We start from the raw sequence: 27994 nt of genomic DNA, 5'->3' as shown, positions 1-27994 counted from the left end.
TTAAGTTTGAGCTTTTTATTTGGCCAGTCGTGACAGATGGTTCTTTTATCTTTTCAGAGTAATGTCGTCTCACTCCATTATTGTAGACAGAGGATCCCATTTATGTTTTGCATATGCTTCAGACGGGTTTGTGATTTGGGTTACTCCCATCATAGCCCACTGACAGGGCACCCATATGTAGCACAACAATACATAACACATGAAAACTAAACAGACGTTACAAGCACAGAGCAGTTACATATTCATTCCTTTTACAGGATTTGATTGAGAAGATTTTGATTGATGATGACAATCATGAGAACTGTTTTCTTCGGAAGATGAAATATCTAAGAAGTGAATAATTCTTCAAGTCATTACAGATTCCACCTCTAGTGATCGATTGTCAGTGACAAAAACACGCCGTTTTCCACAGACACACACCCTCTCTCACAAAGGGAAACAGACACCTAAAAGAAGAGCCCTTGAGAAAGTGTGAGCCAGCTTTGATCACTGTCTTAAAGGTCTCAACGCCACGGAGGTCCATCACTAGTGTTTATAACAGGAATCAATGAGTCCACAACAGCGAAACTAATGTGCACGAGGCGCCGAAATGAAAATGGAACACTATGCACCATTGCGTCGTTGTAATACATTAATCACTTTGCTGACAGTAAGGTGAAGCACCAAATAAAATCTCACAAGCTCAAGGAGGTTGTGGAATGGTAGCAAACATTCCAGCCTGCCGAAAAAGAAACAAAACTTGATTGCAGGCACATTACAGTCAATCATTTTGTGATCTCCAGGCCAAGCTGTAGAAGTGGCGTTAGTGAGATGCTTAAGGCATGAATGTTATGGTGATGCTAAGTTCATCCTCCAGGTCTGTCCATCAGTGAAAGACCTATACTCATGTTTCAGTCCATTAGAAAAGCTTGGAGGACCAACAATTCGACGATACACCCAATTTGTCCTCCTGAGGTCTTCTACAACAAAAAGGCAGGTTTCTGCAATATCCTTAAGTTTTGGATGAAGAGGGCTTGGGTTTTCATGCATAATGAATTTAGGGTACGGGACACATCATCATACAGTTATCTATAACGTTTGAACTGAACACCGGAAGAAAAAGGAAGCAGGAAGGTTGACAAAACTGATGAATGGCTGGGTCTCCATCATGAATACCAGTGTTAAAGAACACCACAGTCCAAAACGGGTCTCCAAGCGCATGGTTAATAGACATATATAAAGAAAATTAAATGATATGGCCACGATAATCCGTACAAACATGAAAATTCTTCAGTGTTTGACTGAAAAGACATCTTCAAAAAGGAAAGTGAAAACTAAAATCCTGCTGACAAGCATGTTTTTTTTTTTTTAAAGGAAAGAAACCATAAATGTGCTTTGCACAACATTCTTATGGGCTTTTCAAGTTTGAGGAGATTAAAAAAGGCAATGGTTTGCATTAGCTCAGGCAACTAAATGTACAATCTTACGAGATGTGTCGTGAACTTGCCAGCAGTGATTAATCACTCTTGGAATGATGAGGAACAGGGGCTTTGATTAGGATATTGCATCCACGGTTTTTGTTCATTTGAAACCAAATATGCTCACTATGTGCAATTTTCTTTTTAAAATCGATTTCAAGTTCCATCTACACAGTTAGTTTTACAGTACATACGCTAAATCATATTCAGAAGCTGTCAAAATGTTTCCACAGAACAAAGAAAAACATATACACAAAATCTATGTACGTATATATACACGACTACACCCTAACCAACTGAAATGCATCATTAGTTTCTCTTTTAAAATGGGTGTATGGTGACTATGTACAGAGGCAGGCACTATTGTTCTATTTCTAGAGGTGTTTAGCCGTATTTCAGTGTTCTGTAGTTGAATGGTTTGTCTAGTAAGTGTTCTTTGTTTTCATGCAGCAATACTTGTAAGAGGAACTTGCTCCAGTTGGGCTGACTAGCTATAAATTTGTCAGAGAATTTATATCTGTGCTTCTTTTAGGTGATGAAATGAACAGTAATAAAAGCTGCGTCGCACAGAGAGAGGGGACATAAATGACAGGGATAGATCCAGATATTGCACATGCTTCTGCAATAATAACTCCACTAGACGGGTAAGATGGTAATTAATATATGAAGTGAAATGTGAATGCATTAATGCATAAACCTATTACCTGTCTGCCCATTTATAAATTGAGTAAAATTTAAGTAAAACCGAAGATAACTTAAACATAAAAGGATAAAAGATTTTTTTGATCAATAGCGACAGAATTTAGTAACTGTTGGTGAGCTTTAGTCACAACAGACGTGTCTAAAAGTGAATATTACATGAATTTTTGTATATGTGAGATGGCACAGGAAAAAAAAGCGAGAGTGAACGATTGCGAGTGTAAACTTGCAGCTGTATGAACGTGCAGCCACAGTTCTCTTCAGTCAAGACCACGGCATGGCCCACACTTGCGAGGGAGAGGGATGTGACAAGCGAGAAGACAGTGGAAGTGGAAGTCACTCGACTCACTCCTCTAACGGTCCGGTGAGGGTGTCGATGCAGGAGCTGTCAGTGTCTGAGGCCAGCGTCTGCTCCGTTGACATGGACGAGATGTCGTTAATAGAGGACGACTGGGAGGGAGTGGCGCTGCTGTTCACCGTACCATCTAGACACACAGAGAGCAATGCATCAAAATTAGGGCCCCAAGATAATGCACTGACTTGGGGAATTAAATGTCTAGCATTGTTATATTTATTGAATGCAGGCAACGTATTTACTATTGCATCTTTCATTGTAATCTGATGGATGTGGAAATTGTTTTTCAGTAAATGACAGTGACCCTCTTAAAGGTGATTCAGTAGTCACTTAGCTAGCGTCAGCATTGCCATTCTTTGTGTACTTTAAGCACTGATAGCACAATGGTGTTAAGATGCTGCATTGCCATCTATCGATGTGGATCAGCATGATCGTCTCTGAGTTTTACGTAAATTACACTGATACTAGTGGGTTTTAGAGAGCAACAATTCATTCTTTTAACTATACATTTACATAGAAGTATACATTTCAGACTGTCTGTCAAGATACGTTCCAAATCGTAGTTTGAGGTCCTCTAGGCCCACTATGCTCCAAATATTTGGAATTCTCTACCAAATGAAGTGAAAGAGGCTCCAAGCATTCATATTTTTAAAAGGCGGGTTAAGACCTATCTTTTTAAAGTTGCTTATCAGAATAATAATATGGTGTGAAGGTTGCATCAATGATATCGAGGTCAATTTCTTTATTTTACATTTTGAACCTGTCTGTTGTTTAATCTTTTTATATTTGCGAATTTGTATTCCTATTATTTGTTTTTATGCTTGTGAAGCACTTTGAGTTGCATTTCATGTATGAAAAGTGCTATACAAATAAATGTTTATTATTATTAATTATTATTATTATCACTACTTTGTCATCAAATCTTTCCATCCTGCAGGGTTTGACGCTTACTTTTTCCCCAATGAGTGCATGTGCTCCTAAGTTGAATTTTTTTTTATTTAGGGATGTAATGAAAATGTATCAAATAATGTGTCTTTCCTTAATAAAGGGACACAATTTACAAAGAGACATGATTTAATTTATTTGAATAAAAAATTACTAGGGCTGTTAAGCCATTCAAATTTTGACTAATTAATCGCAAATGAATCGCATATCAAATTTGGCTGAAAAATTACTCCCAAAAGATCATTTAAAGTCATTATTGTGTAAAAAAAAAATCAAATAGACATTACAAAAAGTAGCTTCAGAAATAAATATTTTGGGGTAAACTATACCTTTAAAGTACGGAAATAAGAAATTATACTCTAAGAAACTGCCAGTAGGTGGCAGTAAATGTCTTATTGAGTCATTCATTTATTTGATTCATTCATTCAGGAATGAAGTAAATGGTTCTCTTTATGGTCCACTGAATCATTGGTTCACTCGTTTAACCCTCTATGGTACGGTGTTGCCTCCAGGCAACATAGTCTATTTTAGTTTATTTTTAATCAAATGACACACCAATTTATTGGTCAAACCTATCTTAGGGAAGAAGAACTCAGATACTAATCAATGAAAGTGCCAAAAAATAGTCACATGACCTACAGGGGTCCATTTTGTGTCCTGTTTCAGCACATGTGCACAGGTCACATGGCTCCATATTTTCTCCAATGAAAAGTGCATTTTTCACTAATTTGCGTCCAGTTAATCACCCACAAAAAAATATGAGTCACCTTCACTGGTAAGTAAAGAGGTTTTTTCAAGAACTTTACATTATTTATCATCAAATGTTTTAGAGTAAATAGCAAAAAACTGTGTGTTGCCTCAAGGCAACATTGTACCATAATGGAATCGCATAAGGCCATGCCAGACATACTAGGGTGGATACAAATATATTATATTTGTAAGGAAAAGAGCTAGAATTCTCTAAATATATTAGCATTTTTGCATGATTTTGTAATGCACTTATAAGAATAGTAATTCACATACTGTAATCTGCACATTTTCTATTGCACAAAAAAAAGGTATAAAACACAACTGCAGTTGATGAGGGTGAGGATGAGGTGTTGTACTTTGATGAGGAAGACGAGGGTCATAGTGACAATCCGGCAGGGAGAGAGTGAGGGTGAGAGCGAAGAAGGAGATGAGGATGAAGATGGATATGATAGCTTGATATGAAAACTTGATATGATGGTTTGGTAATACTTGTGTTCCACGATGGTACAATGTTGCCTGAGAGCAACAGCTGAATTTCAAATGTTACTTTTTATTAAATATGAAATTTGTATTACATTAAAAACTGGATAAATGTGTTTGTTCAAGTGTCTGGTTAAAGAAATTGATGTTTTCAATATTTATATTTCTTTTTTTTTTGAAAATGTCAAATGTATCAATTTGTCCATTGTGGTACAATGTTGCCTTGAGGCAACAAACTTTTAAAAAATAAATAAACAACAATTTTTTGAAAAATGTTATTGATATTGTCATAGTATCCAATTTTAAGCAGGAAAAACACCACAAATAATTTTTTCCTCATTGATATCATGTTGCGTACCTGCGGATTCAGAACTGAAACGTCACTGTGTATTGCTCGGAATCGGAGACGAACAGTTCTGCTTTGTCTTTATATTTTAATTGAAAAAAACTGAGCAAAACAGACTAAAAACAACAATGTTGTCTAAAACAACACAATATTAACTTGTTTATTTTATTAAACTGTTGTATAAGATCCGTATCGCATTTGCACTCGTAATATTCAGGACAGATAAACAACTTGTGAGATAGCCTTTGCTCATATATCATGATGTGAGCGTTTTTACACTGGCAGTTTAGTTCAAAACAGAGCGCGTTTCACATGAAACGTGCGGACTCAGGTGAGCTGAGCTCAGGGGTACCGAATTCTAGACTGCCTGCAACTTGCGCTCAAACTGTGCCGCGATTCACATGATGAAAGCAACAAGGATTTGTGTGCGCAAGAAAATGAACATGCGCATGCGTTTTATCAGTTGACGATGTATTTAGTTCAATAAAACACATTTAAGGGATGATAGTGTTGATGGATACGAGCGAGACGCACAGCACCGGCGGGAACAACTATTAACAGATTTGTTCCCTTATTCCCTACTCCTTTCGCAGTGTGAAAACATTCACGAATATCCTTTGAACTGAACATGTTCGGATTGGAATCTCACTTAATATAGTCCACTTCGCAGTCGACTTACGGGCGAATGGAATGCACCTATACACTCTTACAATCATCTACAACTTATTGATATACAATTTGAGTGTACACCAAGTTGAATCTTCACAAAAACACAATGTATTTATTTATGTGTAAAACTTTTTAAATGAGCACAAAACTACTGAATGCACCTTAAATCACTAATTTTATTTAAAATAAATGGCATTTATCACTGGACTTCTAACAAAACAGAGATATCCCCTTTGCTTGGTTTGGCATAATTTCATCAAACTTATCTGGAATTATTATTTTCATCCATTTACAGTCTAAAGTCAAAATACCAACCCAATTTTTTTATCAGTTTCAGCATAAATCATTGTCAACTAGACAGAAAAAACTGGATAAATACACAGATTTCACATTTGTACAAGTGACTCACCTAAACACTCCTCTTTCAGGACTCCATTCTTGTTCCTCTCCTCCCAGTCCATTACTTCTTTATAAATCAACTCTGTATGGAGGGAAAAGCCCCAAGAAAACTTAAGCAGAGTTTTGTCCATTTCCATCTTTTTACAAATCACTAATAAAGCCAACTCATCCCTTTAGCAGACAACAATATGAGTGCATGGTCTAAAGCACATGGCGCATGTGCATTTAATGCGTGTCCGAATTCACTTTTGCTAGTTTAACGACGGAAAAAAGGTCTCCGCACCAGGCGCATGGTCCAAAAGGGTTGTACCTAGTCTCTTAATGAGTCATGGGTGTTTAAACCGTGCATTAAACCAGAGTCTTATCTCCCATTCCCTTTAAAAAAATGTGTGTGCTGCTGCGTTTCCCTGTGTGTGTAATAAGCAGAGTGTACGCACATTTTGTGCACATGCCTTTAGGCGCATATTAGTAACGCAATAAATAAAACAAAAAATACTTCAGTTGCGTCAAAATAGCAACGTGCCAACAATGCGCATGAGTACACCTAGTTTTCACACCAGCACGCCCATGGGCGAACAGATGGGCACGAATGCATTTGCTATTTAAACAACACGGCACTGGTCGTGAAAATGATAACTGTGTCGGGGTGAAACTTGCAAAAAACGCTGGGTGTATGATACGGCCCATTCACTTTTAAGGTCAAGACCCATTACTGTAGAATAAATGAGAATGCAAGAGATCTTGGATAAATGTTACCAATTCCCCGCAGTGATCAATTGTGCTGTAGTAGGCATTAATTTTCTACAAGAAGCTTATAGCTCAACGGGAGGAAGTGACAGCAGAGGGTATTTGTACCTTTCCACTGATCAATGCTGTGTTCCCGCTCCTCCAACTGCTTGTCTGATATCTGCGGAGGAGGCTGAACACAATCAATAATTACAAATCCTACTCTCAAGGGAGAACCCTCTTGGCATTGTACAAATGTCCCCAGTAAAACGGTTTCAACTTGACTGGACAGGACAAAGTGACATGAAAGGATAGGGGTGCACTGACCGCATCAGCCTCGCCTGGGTCGTACCACACATGGATGTAAGGGTGACTGAGGGCCTCCTGCACAGAGATGCGGCTTTCAGGGTCGATTACCAGCATCTTGGACAGCAGGTCTCGTGCTTGACTAGCTACATTAGGAATGATGTAAAGAGTCAGATGTCAACGTAATTGTTTAGTACAACATTAAGACTGCAAACTAAGACAGCAAAAGAAAGAGAAAAAAAAACAGTACCAGACATGGAAGATTTAGTATGTCTTACTTTTGATCTTGTCATGTTCGGTCTCTGATGGGAAAGCCCAATCGGGAAAAAGCTCATTAAAACTGACTCCGGGAAACTGAGGTTTGTTCATCACGTAATTCCTTACAGTCTCCATCAAACGGTTCATAAACTCAAGAGACGGGGTTCCCAGTATCTCAATCACCTTATTCCACTGGTCAATATCTGAGAGTAACTCAATTAAGGAGGTCCAGGTGAAAGATTCACATGGAATTGGAAGTGAATTCACATGGAAGTGAATATTTAATGAGCCATTAAGTATGGTGAAAATCGCTAAACCAAAACCACACAGGAAACATCAAACGTGTAACAATCACGAGTGAACAATACTTTGCAGAACTATTCAGACAGAGACAAGCAGTATGATGTCTACTCCATCACACCAGGGATTCATACACTCCTAGAGTTTCATGATGGAACTGCAGGCCGTTTGTAAAAAAGCATATACATATACACTGCCGTTCAAAAGTTTGGGATCAGTATGATTAATGTTTTTAAAAGAAGTCTCTTTAGCTTACCCAGGCTGCATTTATTTGATCCAAAATACAGTAAACCAGTAATATTGTAAAATATTATGCGATTTCAAATAACTGTTTTCTATTTGAATATATTTTAAAGTCTAATTTATTCCTGTAATGGCAAAGCTGTATTTTCAGCATCATTACTCCAGTCTTCAGTGTCATGATCCTTCCGAAATCATTTGAATATGTTTTAATTTGCTGCTCAAGCAAAATTTTTTTTTTCAGGATGATTTGATGAATAGAAAATTCAAAAGAAAAGCATTTATTTTAAATAAAATCTTTTTAACAAATGTCTTCACTGTCACTTTTGATCAATTTAATGCATCCTTGCTGAATAAAACTATTAATTCCATATGAAAAATGGTAGTGTAAACTTAGCTTTTTATATTAAAAATATATAATGTATAATGTAAATAATTTAATTTCACATTTAAAAGCTACACCTATATAAATGCATAGTTCAAATGCATATTTTCACAGGTGAATATGCTGGAAAAGCTATAGAACCAGGATCAAGAGGATACGATCAGTGCCCTGGAATATGACGCCCCCTTTGACCATCTCACCCATGATGCAGCCCACCGACCAGATATCCACTGGAAAAACACAATCAGATATTAATAACAATTTTATTAGTATCTCTCCAATGGCTTTTAATAATATTACTGTAGGAAAATAAATAATAATCGCATTACCATTCTCCTTGTATTTCATGCCCAGGATGACCTCTGGTGCTCTGTAATATCTGGTCACTACGTAGGGTGTCATCATGAAGTTAGTGCAGGCGGTTCTAGCCAGCCCAAAGTCTAAAATCTTTAATGTGCAGTCGGACTTTACTACTATGTTACTGGGCTTCAGATCCTGTGGGAAAAGATGGTACGGTCTCATACTGTCATGCTGTAAAACAATCTCACATGTTGGTAAACTGTAAGGTCAAATGGCTCAGAGAACACAGCAGGTGATGTGTCATGTCGGATTTGGTCTTCACTCAATGAAAGAAAAAAAAAATGGGTACCATTCTTTGAACCTGTGCTTGAAGCCTTTATTAGGGTACAAATTATACAAATGATCTGAACTGGTAAAACTTCCATCTGAAAGAAGGTCCCCAAAGTTCTTAAAATGTTTACAAACACTCCTTTATGCCAGTGGCAGTGAGAATATTGAATGGAATTATGTAAGGGTAAGCATCTTTTGCGAGAGATTACTTTTATTGGGTGATTGTTTTGAATTTGTTGTATGATTATGATTATTATTTGTGTCTTGATTGTGTATGTGTACACCTTTTGTGATTTTATGAGAAGGACATTTTCCACATTTGGTGGATAAATAAATTAAATCAATCAAATCAAGCAAGCCATTTTCCAATGCATGGACAAAACAAAATTGTTTTCTTGAGATGTTAATTGGTTGATACGCCAACTAATTTGTCGTTACATTACATTGTTTACAAGCTGTTTTACTGACGTCTTTCCACGGTTGAAACATTGATTGAGCGATTCAATGTGACATGATACGGATTTATGTTTTTGAATTTCGTAATAAAATGGACGTAATTTGAAATATGAGACTTTGTTTCATATCAATAGTAATAAAGCACAAAGATTATTGCGATTTATTGGATGGAAGGCGCGCTACAATGTTCCTTTCATTCATCAACTGAAAACAGGATGACTAATCGCTTCTTGAAATTTAAAGCTACACTGTGTAACTTTTTTAGTTTATTCTTAGCTAAAAACACTTAGTTCTTTCAAAAATATATGTGCTCATTAATGTATATTTACTTCTTTCAAGTAATAAAGTATTCTCGTAAGTTTATAATATGCCATTGAAAATACATACGGGTGAGGGGTTCGAACGCCATGTTGGCCCTCCATCTTGAAAGTACATTAGCCAAAGAGGGACATACCCGTAAATTCAAGCTTCGCCTTTCGCACTTTAACACTTGATGGCACCGTGTCGAATGTGGACGAGGTCGAACTGGAAGCCATGTTAATCTTGGACTAAATCGGTCACCGTAGGAGTTAAAACGAAATCGGAATTGAGAGGAACAGAAACTAATATTCACTGGATGGTCATAAACCTTTTCACCGCTAGATGGGGGAAAATATCACATAGTGTAGCTTTAAGAATCGATATCGGTTCATAAAAATGAGAATCGATTAAAATCGAGAAATCTATATTTTTTTATACAGTGTACCAAAAAATGAAACAAATATAATGGTTAGTTAAAACACTTATTTTGGTTTTATTAAGTTTGAGGCATTACATTCTTTTCTTCCATTTTTCTAATTTATTTCTATTATTTTTACTTAACTGCCACACAAGTTGTAGTAACCGATAAAAAACCTTGCAACAGAGAACATCTCACCCTGTGAATGATGCCAGCTGAGTGTAGATGTCTGATGCCACACAGGATCTGGTAGAGCAGGTAAGACATCCTCTCATGGTCCAGGTCCATGTGGATCACCTGACAAAGGCTAGCATCCATCAGCTCCATCACCAAGTACCTGAGAAAAAACTGATTCTTCAGGGATTTCTGTGCTCACGTAGAGCTCAAATGATCCCTTACATTTCCTTACATGCATAGTACTGACAAGCATAAAACAACCCCAGATCCCAAGCTTAATACATGAAGTCAGCAACACTTTTATAAAGCACAGCAATAGAAAGTGCTGTTGTCAGGAGATGTAATTAATCTTGATTTAATAACATATCATTTTCGATCCTAAAGCTGTAATTATCACATGCAAGAGTAGGACAGTGCAATTCATCAGTTCCTCTTGAGATTGCATTGTGGTCTCAGCAAAACTATGAATGTTAATAACCACACTGAAGGCCAAAGCATCAATACACCCTGCGGCCATACAAACTCTGATTACTAAATCAGCATAAACGCATGGATTTATAAACTCAAAACTTACAAATCCTGGAACTCTTCTAATGACTTCTGTGGCGTGAAGACGTTAAGCAAATGGATGATCTGGATGAGAAAAAGTGAAGCATGAGAAAACATATCTGGACTAATCTACACATAAGAATCAGCCTGACAGCAAAGGCTAGTCTCACTAACTGAATTTTAATCATAAGCAAAATCCCTGGAGAATTAGCCGCTATCATATTAATAAATTAATCAAATAAGCTTACTTGTTGCTGAATAATAATAATAATAATAATGTGAGCTAATGAAACGTTACATTATGTACTAGATTCAATATACAAAGTTGAAAGAAATGCTTGAACTATTTTATTTCTGTATCTTCCATTATTATTAACAGTAATTACCGCTAAATTAAATTAAAATGTATTTAATTTATTTAAAAAATACTATAACGGAACATTTATTTAGAGGATACCAATTTTCTTTCAATTATAATTTAAAAGCAGGCTACTTAAAAGGGTATTTAAAGCCCTCCTCAAAGTCAATATTAAAAATTTTTAAAAAGTATGACATTGTTTTTATGAAACCCATTTAAATCTCATTCTGACTATACAACAACAACAATATATTTTTGATAATTTAATTTTGTATTTATAATTAATAATAAATACAAATTAAATTAACCAGAAATATATTACTCAAGAATGAAGCAAGTGACTATTTATGAATGAGTCACTGAATCATTCCTTCAACCGTTTTAATCTAGAACAAAACAGTAGTGTGTTTCTACGAGATGTACAGCTCAAAAAATGTAGTATTTATTATTAAAATAATAGGATTTTATTTAACTTTACAGAGCAATTGTAAAGTTACAATACCAATATTCATGGCTGTTGTAATTTCTCAAATTCTAAAATGACATATTTTGGCAATTTTCACAATAAGTAAATAAATAAATAAAACGTTTCACCACTGTCAGTTGTTAACCGACAATCAATTATGAAAATGTACAACCCCCCCCCCCCCAAAAAGAGACATTCTCACTGGTTAATGTTAGTCCAAGAATTACACCTGAATTCGGATTATACCAACAGTTTGTGTTTATGTGGTTTCCCACGTTCTAATTTCTTAACTTCACATTTTCTCTGCCAAAAAAGGCTGTTCAGTGACAGGCAATTTGAGAGTAATGATCGGAGTGATGGTCTAAAGTAAGACCATCACTCCTCTGACAATCTTAACCAGTGAGTGTGACAAAGCTGACATTCCAGCAAAAACAGTCCATAGGCGTGACAGCCCTGACCAATATGGAGTTGCTTGAGTCAGTTAGTTCGACGCAGCATCAAATTGTACTTCTGAGTGGAAGTGTTAATGGGACGTACGTTCTTGTGATTAACACACTTTAGCAGAACCAGCTCTCTGTAGGCCCTCTTCGCATGGGTCTGGTTCTGAAAGGGCCGGCTCAGTTTCTTCACAGCAACTGGGATGCCAAGTTCGGTGTCCAGAGCGGAGCTTAATGGGGCAGAAAAACAGGCGCATTGAAATAAGTCACAATCATCACTGTAGTTTGTTTGTTTTTAACGCAATGCCAGCTTCTGTGGCCATATTCACGGCAAGAAATTTATCAGGTTTACAAAACTATATTTGGTTTAACTTTGTTAAAAATTTCCTCAAGAGTTAACTGAGTAAAATGGTTTCTTACAGGTTAAAACCAGGACAATCTAATAAAACATGCTTTAATGATAAAGTGTTTTGATCATTGTAGTAAACATATCATTCATATCCTTATTTGTGCATGGATAATGTCCAATTGTACCTCAATCCCCCTTTAAATGCCCTTTTGTATGTCATTACTGTTTCGTACGGTTTAGTGTCCATCTCCTGCACTTGGATAAACAATTTAGACATCCAACTGGCTGTAAAATCCCCCTTATTACTGCAGCTATAAACCAGGGATCCAAATCTCTAATGAGACATTCAGGTCAATGACAAAAACACATCTGCTGCGTTCATGACAAATGGAGACAGGCGATGCCTAATGGGATGTGTGATGATGACATCATTCGTATGGAGGCAGATAAAACTCTGCTAATTCCTGCCGCCCACTCACCAGACGATACCCTGGGCACCGGATCCGATGGCGCGGAGCTGCTGGTACCTCCTGAGCACCGTAAAGGTGGAGTCGCCCACCTGCACGCTGTAAAACTGTCCCTCCCCCTCGGTCATGGCTCCTCCCACTGAGTGCCGTGAGACAAATCAAACCTGAGAGAGAAGGAGCGCAGTAAATGAGAGAGATGAAGAGATGATGTGAGATGTGGCAGCGATGATTGCATACTGAGCTCACTTCCCCCGTGTTTACTGCACCGTGTGGGGGGATGACATTGCCGATGACTCATCCAAGGAGAATCAGATATAACGCATAGCCATACTGAATGACACAGGATACCTTTAGGATGCCATTAGAGAGTCAAGCCAGTGATGGAGCACAGAGACAAAAACATTGGTCCACCGAAAGGCCATTCTTAATGCATTTAAACAAACATACGAACTGCAAACAAGTGATTTATTTCCTTCATACACTTCCCTGAACTTGCCAAGCAAAGCTTACATCCTTCTATTCTCTAATTACCTGCAGTTAATTAGTTAGGGATTTGTACAAACCACTAGGGGTGTAACAATACACAATGACGGTTCGGGACATACCTCGGTTTTGAAGTCACGGTTCTTTATGTTTTCGGTACAGCAGGAGGAAAAACACAATTGCTTTTTTCTTTTTCATTAAACACTGGTTACTGAACGTTAAATAAAGTCTTTAAAGTACTTGTGGAACTATTTCAATTAGGGACAGGGTTTGAAGTGTCAATTTTTAGGTCCGTAAAATGCGTATTTAGTCAGAATATTGCTCTCCCATACTATAGTGCTTTGTCTATTTGACACGCACATGCACACACACAATCCTTCAGTGAAGTCTGTGAAAAGCAAACAAGGCTAAACAAAGCAGTGCTTGCTTACCATTTTGCCCTCTTTGTCGTTTGCATGCTTACATCATTTTGGTTTTTCCTTCTCCTACACTGGCTCACTAAGCTGAACAGTCAATCAGAGTGATCTCTCTCACAGACGTTTTTGCCAAAAAGCAGCCATCGGGAACACGCTGGAAAAACTAGGCCGACAGAAACTCGATGAGACACTCAATGACGGCCTTTTACAAAAAGGTGTGGTGTTAACTTTTTAGGTGATCAGACACACAAATATTAAAATTCTATCTGATAACCCAGGCCAGAATTTCAGTGAGGGATTGCAAGTATTATGCATAATTTTAATAATTCAGGTCTTGCGCTTTTAAACCATTTATTTACTTTAGCATGTAGGTCGTATGGGTAAATTAATCTACACAGATGAGATCAAATCAGTCATTTTAAAGCTTTCTGCGAGACACAATTTCACAAACCGTGTGAGTGATTCAGTGGTGCTGAATCTCCCCCTCCCTAAAAATGGGTTGCACAAGGCAGGTGGAGATTTATGGGAGTCGGGACAGTTGACACAACCTTGCACAATCGGGCTAGTGTTGCATCATCACGAAAGTTTATAATTTCCACGTCTTACTAATTTAAACATTCAAGCGATTTTAAACTATTCAGTACTAGGGCTGCATGATATGGGGAAAATATAAAAATTCTGGTTAAAATTGTGAATATTTTACATACACTCACCTAAAGGATTATTAGGAACACCTGTTCAATTTCTCATTAATGCAATTATCTAATCAACCAATCACATGGTAGTTGCTTCAATGCATTTAGGGGTGTGGTCCTGGTCAAGACAATCTCCTGAACTCCAAACTAAATGTCAGAATGGGATTTAAGGCGATTTAAGCAATTTTGAGCATGGCATGGTTGTTGATGCCAGACGGGCCGGTCTGAGTATTTCACAATCTGCTCAGTTACTGGGATTTTCACACACAACCATTTCTAGGGTTTACAAAGAATGGTGTGAAAAGGGAAAAACATCCAGTATGCGGCAGTCCTGTGGGCGAAAATGCCTTGTTGATGCTAGAGGTCAGAGGAGAATGGGCCGACTGATTCAAGCTGATAAAGAGCAAATTTGACTGAAATAACCACTCATTTAAACCGAGGTATGCAGCAAAGCATTTGTGAAGCCACAACATGCACAACCTAGTCAGAATTTGGCGTAAACAGAATGAGAACATGGATCCATCATGTCTTGTTACCACTGTGCAGGCTGGTGGTGGTGGTGTAATGGTGAGGAGGATGTTTTCTTGGCACACTTTAGGCCCCTTAGTGCCAACTGGGCATCGTTTAAATGCCACGGCCAACCTGAGCATTGTTTCTGACCATGTCCATCCCTTTATGACCACCATGTACCCATCCTCTGATGGCTACTTCCAGCAGGATAATGCACCATGTCACAAAGCTCGAATCATTTCAAATTGGTTTCTTGAACATGACAATGAGTTCACTGTACTAAAATGGCCCCCACAGCCACCAGATCTCAACCCAATAGAGCATCTTTGGGATGTGGTGGAACGGGAGCTTCGTGCCCTGGATGTGCATCCCACAAATCTCCATCAACTGCAATATTGCTATCCTATCAATATGGGCCAACATTTCTAAAGAATGCTTTCAGCACCTTGTTGAATCAATGCCACGTAGAATTAAGGCAGTTCTGAAGGCGAAAGGGGGTCAAACACAGTATTAGTATGGTGTTCCTAATACTCCTTTAGGTGTGTGTATTAGGGGTGTAACGGTACACGTATTCGTATTGAACCGTTTCGGTACAGGGCTTCCGGTACAGTGCACGCGTGTACCGAACGGTTATGAATGTAATGTTTAACAGTTAACAGTCGGCTTGTTGTAAGCGCGGAACACACTTCAATCCGAGTTCCCACACAAACATATTAAGTATTCAGTCCATATTATCATGAAATTCAAACTATAAATGACGTTTTGATGCTCTTTAATGTGCGTGACTGATCAGTGATCACTAAACACAGTTCAAGTGGCCGCGCGCGCGTGCGCGTGACCGCGATCATTTGTGAACGGTGCACGCGTCGAACGGTTATGAATGTAATCTTTAACAGTTCACTGTCGGCTTGTTGTAAGCGCGGAACACACTTCAATCCGAGTTTCAACACGAACATATTAAGTATTCAGTCCATTTTATCACGAAATTCAAACGATAAATGCCGTTTTGACGCTCTATGTGGCGTGACTGGTCACTGATCACAGTTCAAGAGGCCGCGCGACGCGCACAGCGCGTGAACGCGATCATCTGTGAAGGCGATCGATCATCTGTTATTAAAGATTCAAGAATAAACATGAATGACGATCTGAAGGTATGCTGAGGATACATTACAATTTACTGTCATGTATATTTACATTTACATTTATGCATTTGGCAGACGCTTTTATCCAAAGCGACTTACATTGCATTCAAGGTACACATTTTACATTTTGTCAGTTCTTGCTTTCCCTGGGAATCGAACCCATGACCTTGGCGTTGCTAGCGCCATGCTCTACTGTTTGAGCTACAGGAAAGCTATATATATATGTGGTGTAATCGCTAAATCAGTGTTTCAACTGCGGAAAGATGTCAATATAACTGCCTGTGAACTAAACAATGTCATGTAACGTTAGCATCACATTTACCTCAGGCAGTCATTCAGTGTCCACAGAATTTTATTCACTAGAGAAATCAACTCTTTCGCTAAATATATGCTCTATATTAGCCGTTATATTCATTATATTCTACTTAACCTAGTGATGTCTTGATTATTTCATGCATGTTAAATAAACCTGTCATGAAAATGACAGACACTGTATATAAATTATTATATTTCAACAACGATTTGGAGAAAAAAACTATTTTATAATTAGATTTAGAAGTTAATGCAAAAACTGCCTTATGTGAAGTTTACATATTTGCACACAATGTGTTATTTGAGTGTTGATTATTATACCTAAAAATAAATAGCAACTGAATTTAGGCTAATAGTTTGGGCTCTGTTGTGAACCTTTAATATTAATGTACAAGTAAGGGCTCCCTATATAATTTACAGAAATATCTTAAATAAACTTTTAGATATAATTTAATTCATTCAAGGACACTTTTTTCTCCAGTAAACCACTGTTAAATATAAAAAATAAATAAAAAGCAATTTTGTAAATCTGCTGTACCGAACTTGTACCGAACCGTGACTTCAAAACCGAGGTACGTACCGAACCATCAGTTTTGTGTACCGTTACACCCCTAGAGTGTATTATATATATATAAAATGTTTTACTTATATATTATGACTAATAATTATTATTATTGCTAATAATATATATATAAGATATAATATACAAAATAAGAAATATTACTATTACAATAACATTTTCATTATTAAAAAACTTATTTTACAAAAAATACCTGTTAATATGCAGGTTACCTGTTAATATGCAGGCAGCCTATGACTAAAAAATCACTAGAAATGTCTTTATTATAAGGATTTATTATAAAATATAGTATTATTATTATAAAATCTGTGATATCAATTTCTTAATTTTTGTCAGGAAATAAGCAAAATAAAGAAGAACGAGTCAATGTCTTTAATATGAAATATGAGCCTCTTATGCATCCACTGTGGGGGAAAAAAACTCCTGTACACTGGAGAAAAACGTATGGATTGTCATATAATTTTTTTTGGAGAAGTATTATTTTTCCAAAGTTTTACCCAAAATAGAATGGCGTGAGCACTGCTGGGCACTAAACACACTCATGTTTCATTCATACTTAAGAGGCCAGAGGGCTCCCTCGAGTAGAAATGCCACATTTGCCTCAGAGAGAAGTAATATAATGACGTTTTCAGGAAATCCCTAATGTGAAGCTAGCGCTGAGTAGCTGAATAAAAAGAAGATAGAAACGCTTTGATTAAACATCAAGACTGCGACAATATATGGTGTATTTGAGTTCTTCAAGCCTTCTTGGGTATTTTCATAATAATAAAGTCTCTTGCCTCATTCTGTGATAAGAAGCCAAGCCACATCAGCTCACAAAAAGGAAATATCAAACACTTGACTGACGATATTAAGTCATGTTATTAAACGGTGTCTTTTTTTTTTGAGTATGAATCTTAAGCTTTTCTTTCATGTCCTCTCTCTCTTTCTCTTCTGTGAGCAAAAGAAAAAACTACAGCAAACACTGAACCTTTTGTCTTTTTAGAGGAAATGACTTCAAATAACAGAAATATCATGCTACCTGGTAAACAGGTTCTCCTGTGGGATTCAGTCTTTCTGAGGGATCCTCTTTTTGCTGTCATTTTTTAACAGCGAAAATACCTAAATTATTTGCAACTTCCAACATCCTTCAGTGACTCATCAGTAAACAAAACCAAGCTGAAGTTCTGTAGTTAGACAACTTTCACATCAATAATAGACAAAGCTGGCACTGATATACTAACAAAAACCTTCAACAGTGAGCTGGGACTTATAAATGTTAAGCTGCCTGATTCCTTAAACCCATTAGATCCAATTTCACCATGGCTAAACATTATCTGTTTAAAGCAGGCCCAATAATCCAATATTGTAATGGAGCAGAGACAAAGCATCACAGTGTTTGACATGAAAATCCAGACTACAGGAACTGATGCAGGAATCAGTCACTGAAACATCGCTAGGCCTATTTTGATGCATGTTTACAATCTTACCTATATGTTCCTCTCATTATCAGATACAATAACTATACCACTATGCATTAGTGAAAACAGTATCAGGCCGATACCTGGTTTAAATGTATTAATATTTTTATAATGTAGATTTATTTAATATTTATATAAAAATGTAAAATCAGTTGTGATGCTTACATGCTTACGAGTACTGTTTATATAATTCATTACTGTACAGTAAGAAGATATGGATGAAAATATCTTCTAAATGACAAGTAACTGACAAGTAATGAAGCGCTTCTGTTAGCCTCGAAGTGGAATCAGCAGAGAAATTAGATCAGGACTTCTCAAATTTCTTATCTTCCTCATACCGTTTACACTTGTACTGTAATACACTAACAACATGTTCTTGTTTAAAGAAACAAAACAACAAGAAATGCAAAGCAACCAGCTATTACATGATTAGCTAGTATGTAAATAGCAATCGCACCATTTTGCTTCATCATGTCACTTGATTCAAAGCTTTTTTGCTTGGTTTTGGTGGCACAAATCAAAAAGACTTGACAAGTCATCACTGCACGCACCATTTATTTGGTGAAAACTTGCGCAATGAGATATCACAAGCATCAGGAGCCAAATAAAGCAGGTGAATGAGAAAATAGTAGTATGTTTTGTGACAAACTGGATGATACTGATAACCTTGGTTGTGAAACTTGAATTGCGTGTTTGTGTTGAATTTGAAAATGGCAAAGCAAATATCAATGAGTTTGACTTTAAAAAGCCTAAATTGGTTGTTCATTTTGCAAGAAAAGATGGAGTTGGTGATTAAATAAAAATGTCACGTTGCATTATCGGAAATATCTGGTCAGCCAGAGGACATCACACAAGCAATGTGCAAACCACAGTTAACTATTCACTACAGAAAGTGAAAGTAGAAAATGATCGAGCTTTTGGCATCTGACGCTGCAATAACGGCACATATTCTCCCAGAGACGACAAGAGATGAATCTACTTCAACATATGCTGATAACGGTATATCACTGCCTTAATTTATTTTCATAATATTTGTCTTGTGGCCCATATACAGCGAAAAAAATTTAAGTATTTTGTGTTAAACAGTATTTTCGCATTTGAAATAAAGCTGCTCTTAAAGGGATAGTTCACCCAAAACTGAAAATTACCCCATGATTTACTCGTCCTCAAGCCATCCTAGGTGCATATGACATTCTTCTTTCAGACAAATACAATCGGATAATGGCAGCCCAAAATGTGAACCCCAAAAAAAGTGCATTCATCCATTATAAAAGTAATCCACATGGCTCCGGGGGTTAATAAAGGCCTTCTGAAGCGAATTGATGTGTTTGTGTAAGAAAAATATCCATATTTAATACGTTATAAACTAAAAAATCTAGCTTTCGGCAGACCGCCTTCCGTATTAAACTTACGAAAAAAGCATAACTGCCGTGGCGATGACCCCCCCCCCCCCCCCCCCCCCCCCCCCCGGAGCCGTATGGATTACTTTTATAATGGATGGATGCACTTTTATGGGCTTCAAATTTTGGGCTGCCATTATAAAGCTTGGAAGAGCCAGGACACATTTTAATATAACTCTGACTGTATTCGTCTGAAAGGATAATGTCATACACACCTAGGGCTTGAGGGTGAATAAATGATGAGATAATTTTCATTTTTGGGTGAACTATCCTTTTCATTTTCATTGAAGACTAATTATTGCATTGTTAGAACCTATTATAGACTTATAATATCATTTTAATTATATAATAGATAAAGGTTTTTTTTAAACATTTTCAATGAGGAGTAAGCTAATCTATGTAATCTTTTATTATCCACGCAGCGCGTCGGTTATGGTGATGAGTTATGAAATGTTTCGAGGCAAATACATTGGAATATTAATTTAATAATAATAGTAGCCTAATAATAATAATTTAATAAATTAATTGCAAATTCCAAGTCCTCTTCATATCGCAGATAGCTGATGCATTACACAATATCATTGTCCATCGGCATAATCTCTGCTCCAGCTAATGTATTCGGGCTGATCTTGTGGTGTATGACAAGAAAAAGCTTGAGCACCATGATGCTACAAAACTCTCCCTCCGCACGGCTCTCAGTGGTACATGAGTCAGCTTATGCCCAGCCGGAATTACAGTCATGCTGCTAGCCCATGCTGTGCTAAATCACAGTCAAAACGGCCTGGCCTGTTTTAGCATGCTGCAGCCGACAGGACCACTAGCCTGAATTTTATCTCTGCCCGAAAGCTGTTTCAGAGCCATGTTTCCACACACGGGAGAAAAGAGCATTTTGGCAATGCATCCCTGACCATTACTATATCCTGACAAACATGGTAAATGGGTGGACGGCTGAGAAGAGATTTGATCCAAACAAAATGGGTTGGATGTTGATAAGATGAGACTAAGTATCAGTGTCTTAGATCCATAAGCAACACATGTAACTTTATAACAGAAGTGACTGGTGGGCCGTGCTCTGAAAATGGGTCACAGCAGGTCTAATAATCACAGGGCCACAGACTGCAGAGAAAAACAACCCTACCATACAAATAATAAAATGTTTTTAAAAGCAGATATCTTCTACATCAAACTAAACAATATTTCAGCACAAATGCATCTGTCAGTTGGTTGAAGCTAGTCAAATTAGGCGGAGGCCAACATGAACAGGTTGTGTGACTTGCACAGTTATCTTCAACATCAATGAAAAAATCTACAGGTACAAAAAAGGTATCTGATGAGTCTTTAGTTTTATCATATTTTTAAAAGACAGATATACACGCTATACCGATTCTTTCCAAAAACACCTTGATGATGTCATACAGGGCCATACTCGAAAATAATTTTCTGAAATTTGATCCTGAAGGAGTCTATTTGGCACAGAAATACTCCATCATCCGTCCAACTAGTTTTTATTTTATTTTTTATTTTTTGGCCTTGTTTAGCACCCCAACTCTTTAACAGTGTAAATTAGTCGCAATTGCATTACCCAAACCTGTATGAATTTCTTTCTTCAGGTGAGCACAAAAGATGAAATTTAGAAGAATATGGTTAACCGAAACAATTGATGGACCACATTGACTCTAAAAAATAGGGGTCCATCAACTGTTTGGTCTCTGACATTCTTCAAAATATCTTCTTTTGTGTTCAACAGTAGAAAGAAATTCATACAGGTTTGGAACAATGTGAGGGTGGGCAAAGGATGACAGAATATTCATTTTGGGGTGAACTATCCCTTTAACGGTCGCAACATACTGTATATGAGTTGTGAGTTTAAATGAACGTGTTACTCTTGACTGGCAGTATGTCAACACATCCACATCTGTTCTGCATCACTTACACTGACCTCATTCAGATACCTGTCCTCTTCTTAGATGATAAATACTGAGTTATGACAATTTATGAATACTAAATACAAACCTATAGAATATATTAAGTGTAGTTTCAGTGCAATACCACGTTATCAAGTCAGGCCAGGCTGCTGCCAGGATGCACTCGCTCCATCACAGCAAGCTAGTTAGTCCTTCAATAGCAGCTAGCCACATCCAAGCAAAAGACACACCAGTTAATCACTCACACGCATTAAACAAATGTATTTGCAGTTACAAACGCTCGTCCTACGCTTTTTTACGTGAGTCACACTCGTACTGGCCTGATCCAGCGCGAGGCCAGGGCTCTGCTGCAGATGTGTCGCGCGCTAACTCCCTGCCAAACTCCCGGCAAACTGCCACTTCGCGACAACACGATCGCACAAACGCGCGCGTTCAAGTCGCTCGTTTGTAAAAACATCAAAGCACGTGTTCATGGTCTCTAACCGAGATAGACGACTGTCTGAGGTGGATGAATTTTCGCTAGCTCGCTCCGTGCTTACCTCCTCTTCTTCTTCTCCTCGCTTTCTCCAGTTCACTCCCATACATACACACACACGCAGAGCAAACAGATCCTCTGGACCGCGGAAGTGTCGCGTTAATCGCGTCCACATAAAACAACGTTAGCCGGGTGATGGTTAAGTCTATTTTCCTCTCTTTTAAGAGGCTTGACAGTGAAGTCCAGAGCGTGGCATGACTGCAGGGGCGGAGGTTGGTGGTGGGACAGTTATTTTTCGACGCCTCTCTCTCTCTTTCTCTCTCTGTCTCTCTCTCTCTCTCTCTCTCTCTCGTGCGCGCGCTGGGCAGGGATGACGTAATGGCGCACTAGTCAGGTCAAGTTGTAACTTTTGATGCAGCCTGAAAGTTGTAGGAAGGCATTCAATCATTATTGATATCATGCAAGGTGTAACCATAACTTTCATAGACAATATTTTAGGACACTACGAATCTGACTCTACTAAAGACAACGCTTATTTTGTTATAAACGTATCTTGTCTTTGCAAATTGTATAGGCGGCTATCCATCAACAACAAACCATTTTTCTTGGGTTTTTTTTTTTTAGAATTTAAAAAGTATTTCAAAACTATTTCATCTACAGTAAATAAGAAAGCAACTAGACTTTAATATGCAATGCATTTAATTTGTATTGGTGTAGGCTATAAATAACTACACGCTATGAAGCATTAGTTAAGCATTAGTAAATAGTTCATTCATCATTTATAAAGCATTAATAGACATTAATAAGCAGTTTATAAATACAGCTATTTATGCTTTATTCTTGATTTATAAGCATATATATAATGTGTTTAATAATTGTATTTTCATACTTTATAAATAATCAATTCATTTCTAAATTAAGTATTACATTATTTACAAATCAGTTATTTAGTTGTCAGTGGTTCATATGATAATTTAGAAAGTGTAAGTAAAGGATTAATAAACTATTTAAATGTAAATTTATACATCTTATTATTTAGACATATAATAATAGTTACTCAGTGTGTTAATAAATGCTTTATTAACATGTATTCATACTGTAATTCATGATTAATTCAGGTAGTTATGAAATATTTAGTAGTTGTCAGTTAACTATTTCTGTGAGCTCATCTAAAGTGAGGACTATTTATGCCTCGTAAAGCTTTTACAAAGGAGATTTAAGGGCTCAGTTCTCTTCTGAACTGCTGTTCTCTAATGTTTTAAAGTTAGTACTGTTTTGACACCGCAAAATATACAATAACACAATGAGTAACTATTACTATATGTCTAAATAATAAGATTTATAAATGTACATTTAAATAGTTTATTAATCCTTTACTTACACTTTCTAAATGATCTGATGAACCACTGACAACTCCTAAATAACTGGTTTGTAAATAATGTAATACTTAATTTAGAAATTATTAATTGACCATTTATAAAGTATGAAAATACAATTATTAAACACATTATAGACATGCTTATAAATCAAGAATAGAACATTTATAGCATTTATATTTATAAACTACTTACTAATGTTTGTTAATGCTTTATAAATGATGAATTAACTATTTACTAATGCTTAACTAATGCTTCATAGCGTGTAGCTATTATAAAGTGTTACCAATAAAGGTTAATTTTTCTTTTCCCTCCTACCTTTATCTTTTTCTGTCATAAGAAAATAATTGTTGACTATTTTTTCTCTTTATTATGTTGACACTGGGTGTATTGTAACATTTTGTTTATTATACACAAAAATTGTGTATCAAAAACTTGTCAACTTTTTTGTTATGTGCAGATGGATTAAGGATCAACACCTGTAGCTTTTATGTTAAACTGCACAATGTATTATTCCTTTAAAAAAATTATTCCTTGAAAATAGTGTAGCTGTGTGCTGAGCCTAATTCACACAGAGCCTTGGAGAACATTTATGCTCTATACGCCTTTAGAGTCAAATATCTATGTAAAGCCCTAAAGGGCTCTTCATTTGAAAAAGAGAAAGAAATTTAGCTGAAAAACATTCTGTAGCTATGGCATTCCACGAATAAAGTACACTTTGGTCTCTCATGATTTGTTTTAAGTATCAGACACACAAATCCATGTGTTGCTGGGAGAATGAGATCTATTAGTTTGCCCATCATAATGAGCATCGAAGCTGAGAGATTAGGAGACTCAATAAAATTGAGTGCAAATGGCAATTAAGTAAAAAACTAAAGATTTGTGTTGTTTCAGCTTATTTTATTTTAATAAACTGAACAATTAGCTAGAATCGTTTTAAGGAGGAGGAAAGTGAGGGCAAGAAGAAAAGTTGCATTCCTAGCCAACCCCTACCAGTTGACCAAGCAGCTTCTTGGGCAGAAGAAGGTGGGTTAGTTTACTTGCTCCAACTGTGAGTTTTATGGCCATCTCAAGCACACCTATAGCGGCCCGAAGAAGGGCCAACAACAGAGACAACATCAAATTTCAATCTGAAAGAGCCAAATCTGAAAGAAGTGGAGGTAGTTGTCAAGAGAGCGAGAGCCAACTCAGCCCCTGGGCAGAGTGGGGTGTCCTACAGAGTCTATAAAAACTGCCTGAAGCTACTACAACGGCCATGGAGGTTCCTGACGGCAATCTGGAGGAGAGGGAATGTTGCACAGTCCTGGAGATGCACTGAGGGGGTATTTATTCCTAAAGAGGAGAACTCTGAAAACATAGACAAGTTTCGGGTTATATCCTAGGCCTACTCAGTGTGGAGAATAAGATCTTCTTCAGTGTTCTGGACAAGAGACTCTCTAACTTCCTGCTGGGCAACAGATACATTGACATCACTGATGTGTCAATGTGTCTGTTGCCCAGCAGGAAGTTGTGACGTCGGTAAAAGGGAGGCATATTCGGAGTGCCTTGAACATGTGGTGACTCAGCTCATCAGAGAGGCAAGAGAGGGCATAGGGGACCTGGCGGTAATTTGGTTGGATCTGACCAATGCCTACAGCTCGATAACTCGGTTGAGGTGACACTGAAGAGATACCATGGAGCCCAGAAGGTGAAAGATCTAATCCTGGACTACTACAGTGAGAGTGTCTGCTCTGTCTTCTGACTGGCACCAGCTGGAAGTAGGAATTATCACTGGCTGTACTATCTCGGTGACCCTCTTTCCGCTGGCAATGAATATGTACATAATAACTTTGATTTTGTAAAAAATTTTATATGTATTGATGGTGTCAGAGATACATTCTTCACATCACAGGTCATTATTGTTGTCTGGGTTTTGTTCTGTTTCCTTTGAGTCCATAACATCACTAGCCTAGAAATCTAGACGCACCCTAGCAGCAGAACATTTATTTTGCCGCGAGTGTAGTCTAGCAACTCTCATAGACAGTAAAAGAAATGGACAGAGCGACTCCATAGACTTCAACGGGGAGAATTGAAGTCAGATAGAAGCACTCACTTCCTGATGGCTGAGCGTACTGCACAGCCTCAGACTGAGCTTGACGACGTAGATGTGACGTGATCAGCCTGTCCGACAGTTGCAAGTCTTCTAGTAGTTGTGCAACGTAAAATCTGAATCACCGAATCTTGCAGAGACAGAGAGGGTGAGCAGGAGCAACTTTTGATGAATGAAGCAGGATGTGCAATATCTCTATCTGCGTTTATGCCTCCACGTCCCCCCGATTGCCTCATAGACAGTAAAAGATTGCCTACGAGCTTCTCCTCGGGTCTATTCGGTAATTTGCTCAACAGCGCGACACAGTCGCGTGGTTATGACGCAATCGTTATCCTATATTTTACAAAAACAGCTTCAACGGGGCGATAGTGTAAGATACAAGGTAATGGAGCCTTTTATACATTTGTCGTGTTTGTTTAGAAATAAACAATGGACGAATGGAGTCTTTAAACGCCTCAGATGTAAATATATTCACTGTCAAAGTGAGGCCAAAATGAATGGGAGTCAATGGGATGCTAACAACAGGTGATGGCTTGGTTAGCCATGGCCGCGCCTGTGGGTGGTACGCTTTCCAGGGGCTGGGCTACCCCCTTGGCAACTCTAGGTAGACCTGAGAGCTGGGAAAACCAAACTCTGGTCAGGCCAATCACAGCGTGTGTCCAGCCGGTGGGTGGTCTTAACATAATGACGGCACGGCCCGGCAGAGTTGCGGAGGTTCTGCGTGCTACTCGTAAACAAAGAAGCTGAGGAACAGCGGTCTTTTGAATCGGCTTTGGCCGCGACTCTGGAAGACTTGGAGTTAAGCTTTTCTTTCAGAAAAGAACGGCATTGAAGTCATTCTTAAGAAAAGAAGATATGTTCGAAGTTTTGCCTACCGGATACGGCAAAAGTTTATCAGCTAACGTTAGCTCGGCTTCACCTTCTTCTTTGCTCTGGTTGGTTGTGGCTCTCATGGCGCTATCCAATTGCGTGCAGAGGGAATTTGAAAGACAACCGTTTATCCCGCCCCTCGGTTTGAGCCCTGTCAGTGGTGAGTTTCCAGACCCAACATCTTGATGTGGGTCTGGCTTGTCAGGCTATAACATCACAGTTTTTGATGCTGATATTGACCTCAACAAGCAATGACCTCAACTGAGAAGCATGGATTTACTCTTTATAAGAGGGAATGCCGCTAGACTGCCAAATGACCTTTCTATGCTCGTTGACCTTCTGAGTGATGATGATGAACACAATGTTGAATTGGATTTGTAAGTGGCTCTCTGTACTGCACGATAAGGGAGATGGAGAAGCTTAACCACCATCCCTGATGCTGTGGTTTCCCTCTGGTGGTTACAATCCTTTTAAATAGACTGAGCTGCTCTTCCAAGCTCTTGAACCAAAACTGAAACCATGATGTACATTATGTACAACCCCAAATCCATGGCAAACAATTCAAAAATCACATTTCTCAATGCAGGATTGAAAAGAATTTAGGTCTTTCACCAACTACCATATAATATTTTGAAAAGATTCAGGGAATCCAGAGAATTCTCAGTACATATAGGGCAAGGCAGGAAACCTCTGTTGAATGTGCATGACCTCAGATGGCATTGCATGAGAAACCATCATGCTACTGTGTTAAATATAGCCACATGTGCTCAGGAGTACTTTGGAAAACCACTGTCACTGTCCTGCTGCTGCATCAAGAAATGCCACTTGAATCTCTCTTATGCAAAGAGAAAGCTATACGTCAGTTCTATGCAGAGATGCCACGGAGTTCTCTGGGCCCGAGCTCATCTCTGATGATCCAAAACACAGTGGAAATGTGTGCTGCGGTCAGATGAGTCCATGTTTTTAGGGGAAATCGGACATTGAGTTCTCAGTCCCAAAGACGAAATGGACCATCCAGACTTTCATCAGTGACAGGTGCAAAAACAAACATATGTCATGGTATGGGGGTGCATCAGTGCAAACGGCATGGGTGACTTGCATGTATGTGAAGGTACCACAGACATGGAGTATATTGGGATTGTACAGATACATTTAATGGCATCAAGATGACATCTTTCCTGGGAAGCAAGACAATGCCCGGCCTCATTAAGCATCATTAAGCAGCCCAGATCTGTCTCCTGCTGAAAATGTATGGCCCAAAAGGAGAATCAGACAGCGATGACCAACATTTAAAAAGTGTAAAGGTGACGCAACAGGTGTAAACATGCCTCTGTCCCAA

General features: G+C 37.9%; 1 protein-coding gene across 2 annotated transcripts; it reads right to left on the bottom strand.

The window, feature by feature from the left end:
* Position 1: 1 nt before the first annotated feature.
* Positions 2–22689, bottom strand: mapk9 (mitogen-activated protein kinase 9). 2 transcript variants are annotated; one of them, XM_079835566.1, is made up of 12 exons: positions 22385–22689; positions 12935–13086; positions 12207–12336; positions 10871–10929; positions 10318–10456; positions 8645–8810; positions 8474–8545; positions 7411–7593; positions 7154–7278; positions 6956–7019; positions 6111–6182; positions 2–2641 (listed from the first exon to the last, which is right to left on the bottom strand). In XM_079835566.1, the coding sequence occupies exons 2-12, from the start codon at positions 13048–13050 to the stop codon at positions 2502–2504; spliced, it is 1266 nt and encodes a 421-aa protein (XP_079691692.1). In that variant the 5' UTR covers positions 13051–13086; positions 22385–22689; the 3' UTR covers positions 2–2501. The 2 variants fall into 2 exon arrangements, with proteins under 2 accessions (XP_079691692.1, XP_079691693.1); XM_079835567.1 differs by having other exon boundaries at positions 3–2641; positions 6956–7007; positions 22385–22671.
* Between the last annotated feature and the right edge of the window lie 5305 nt (positions 22690–27994).

This window comes from Gobio gobio (assembly GCF_949357685.1).
Source record: "Gobio gobio genome assembly, chromosome: 14".
NCBI classification, from domain to species: Eukaryota; Metazoa; Chordata; class Actinopteri; order Cypriniformes; family Gobionidae; genus Gobio; species Gobio gobio.
The sequence above is the reverse complement of the archived record's forward strand: the minus strand, read 5'-3'. Positions and strand labels throughout refer to the sequence as shown.

What these genes read in the sequence shown, in the direction of transcription:
- mapk9 (XM_079835566.1), bottom strand. Translation starts at nt 13,050, where the DNA reads ATGACCGAGGGGGAGGGACAGTTTTACAGCGTGCAGGTGGGCGACTCC. An exon ending in AGTGTGTTAATCACAAGAAC is followed by an intron (nt 10,930 to 12,206) that starts GTACGTCCCATT and finishes TTTCTCATCCAG; the next exon opens with ATCATCCATTTGCTTAACGT. An exon ending in CATGAAATACAAGGAGAATG is followed by an intron (nt 8,546 to 8,644) that starts GTAATGCGATTA and finishes GTGTTTTTCCAG; the next exon opens with TGGATATCTGGTCGGTGGGC.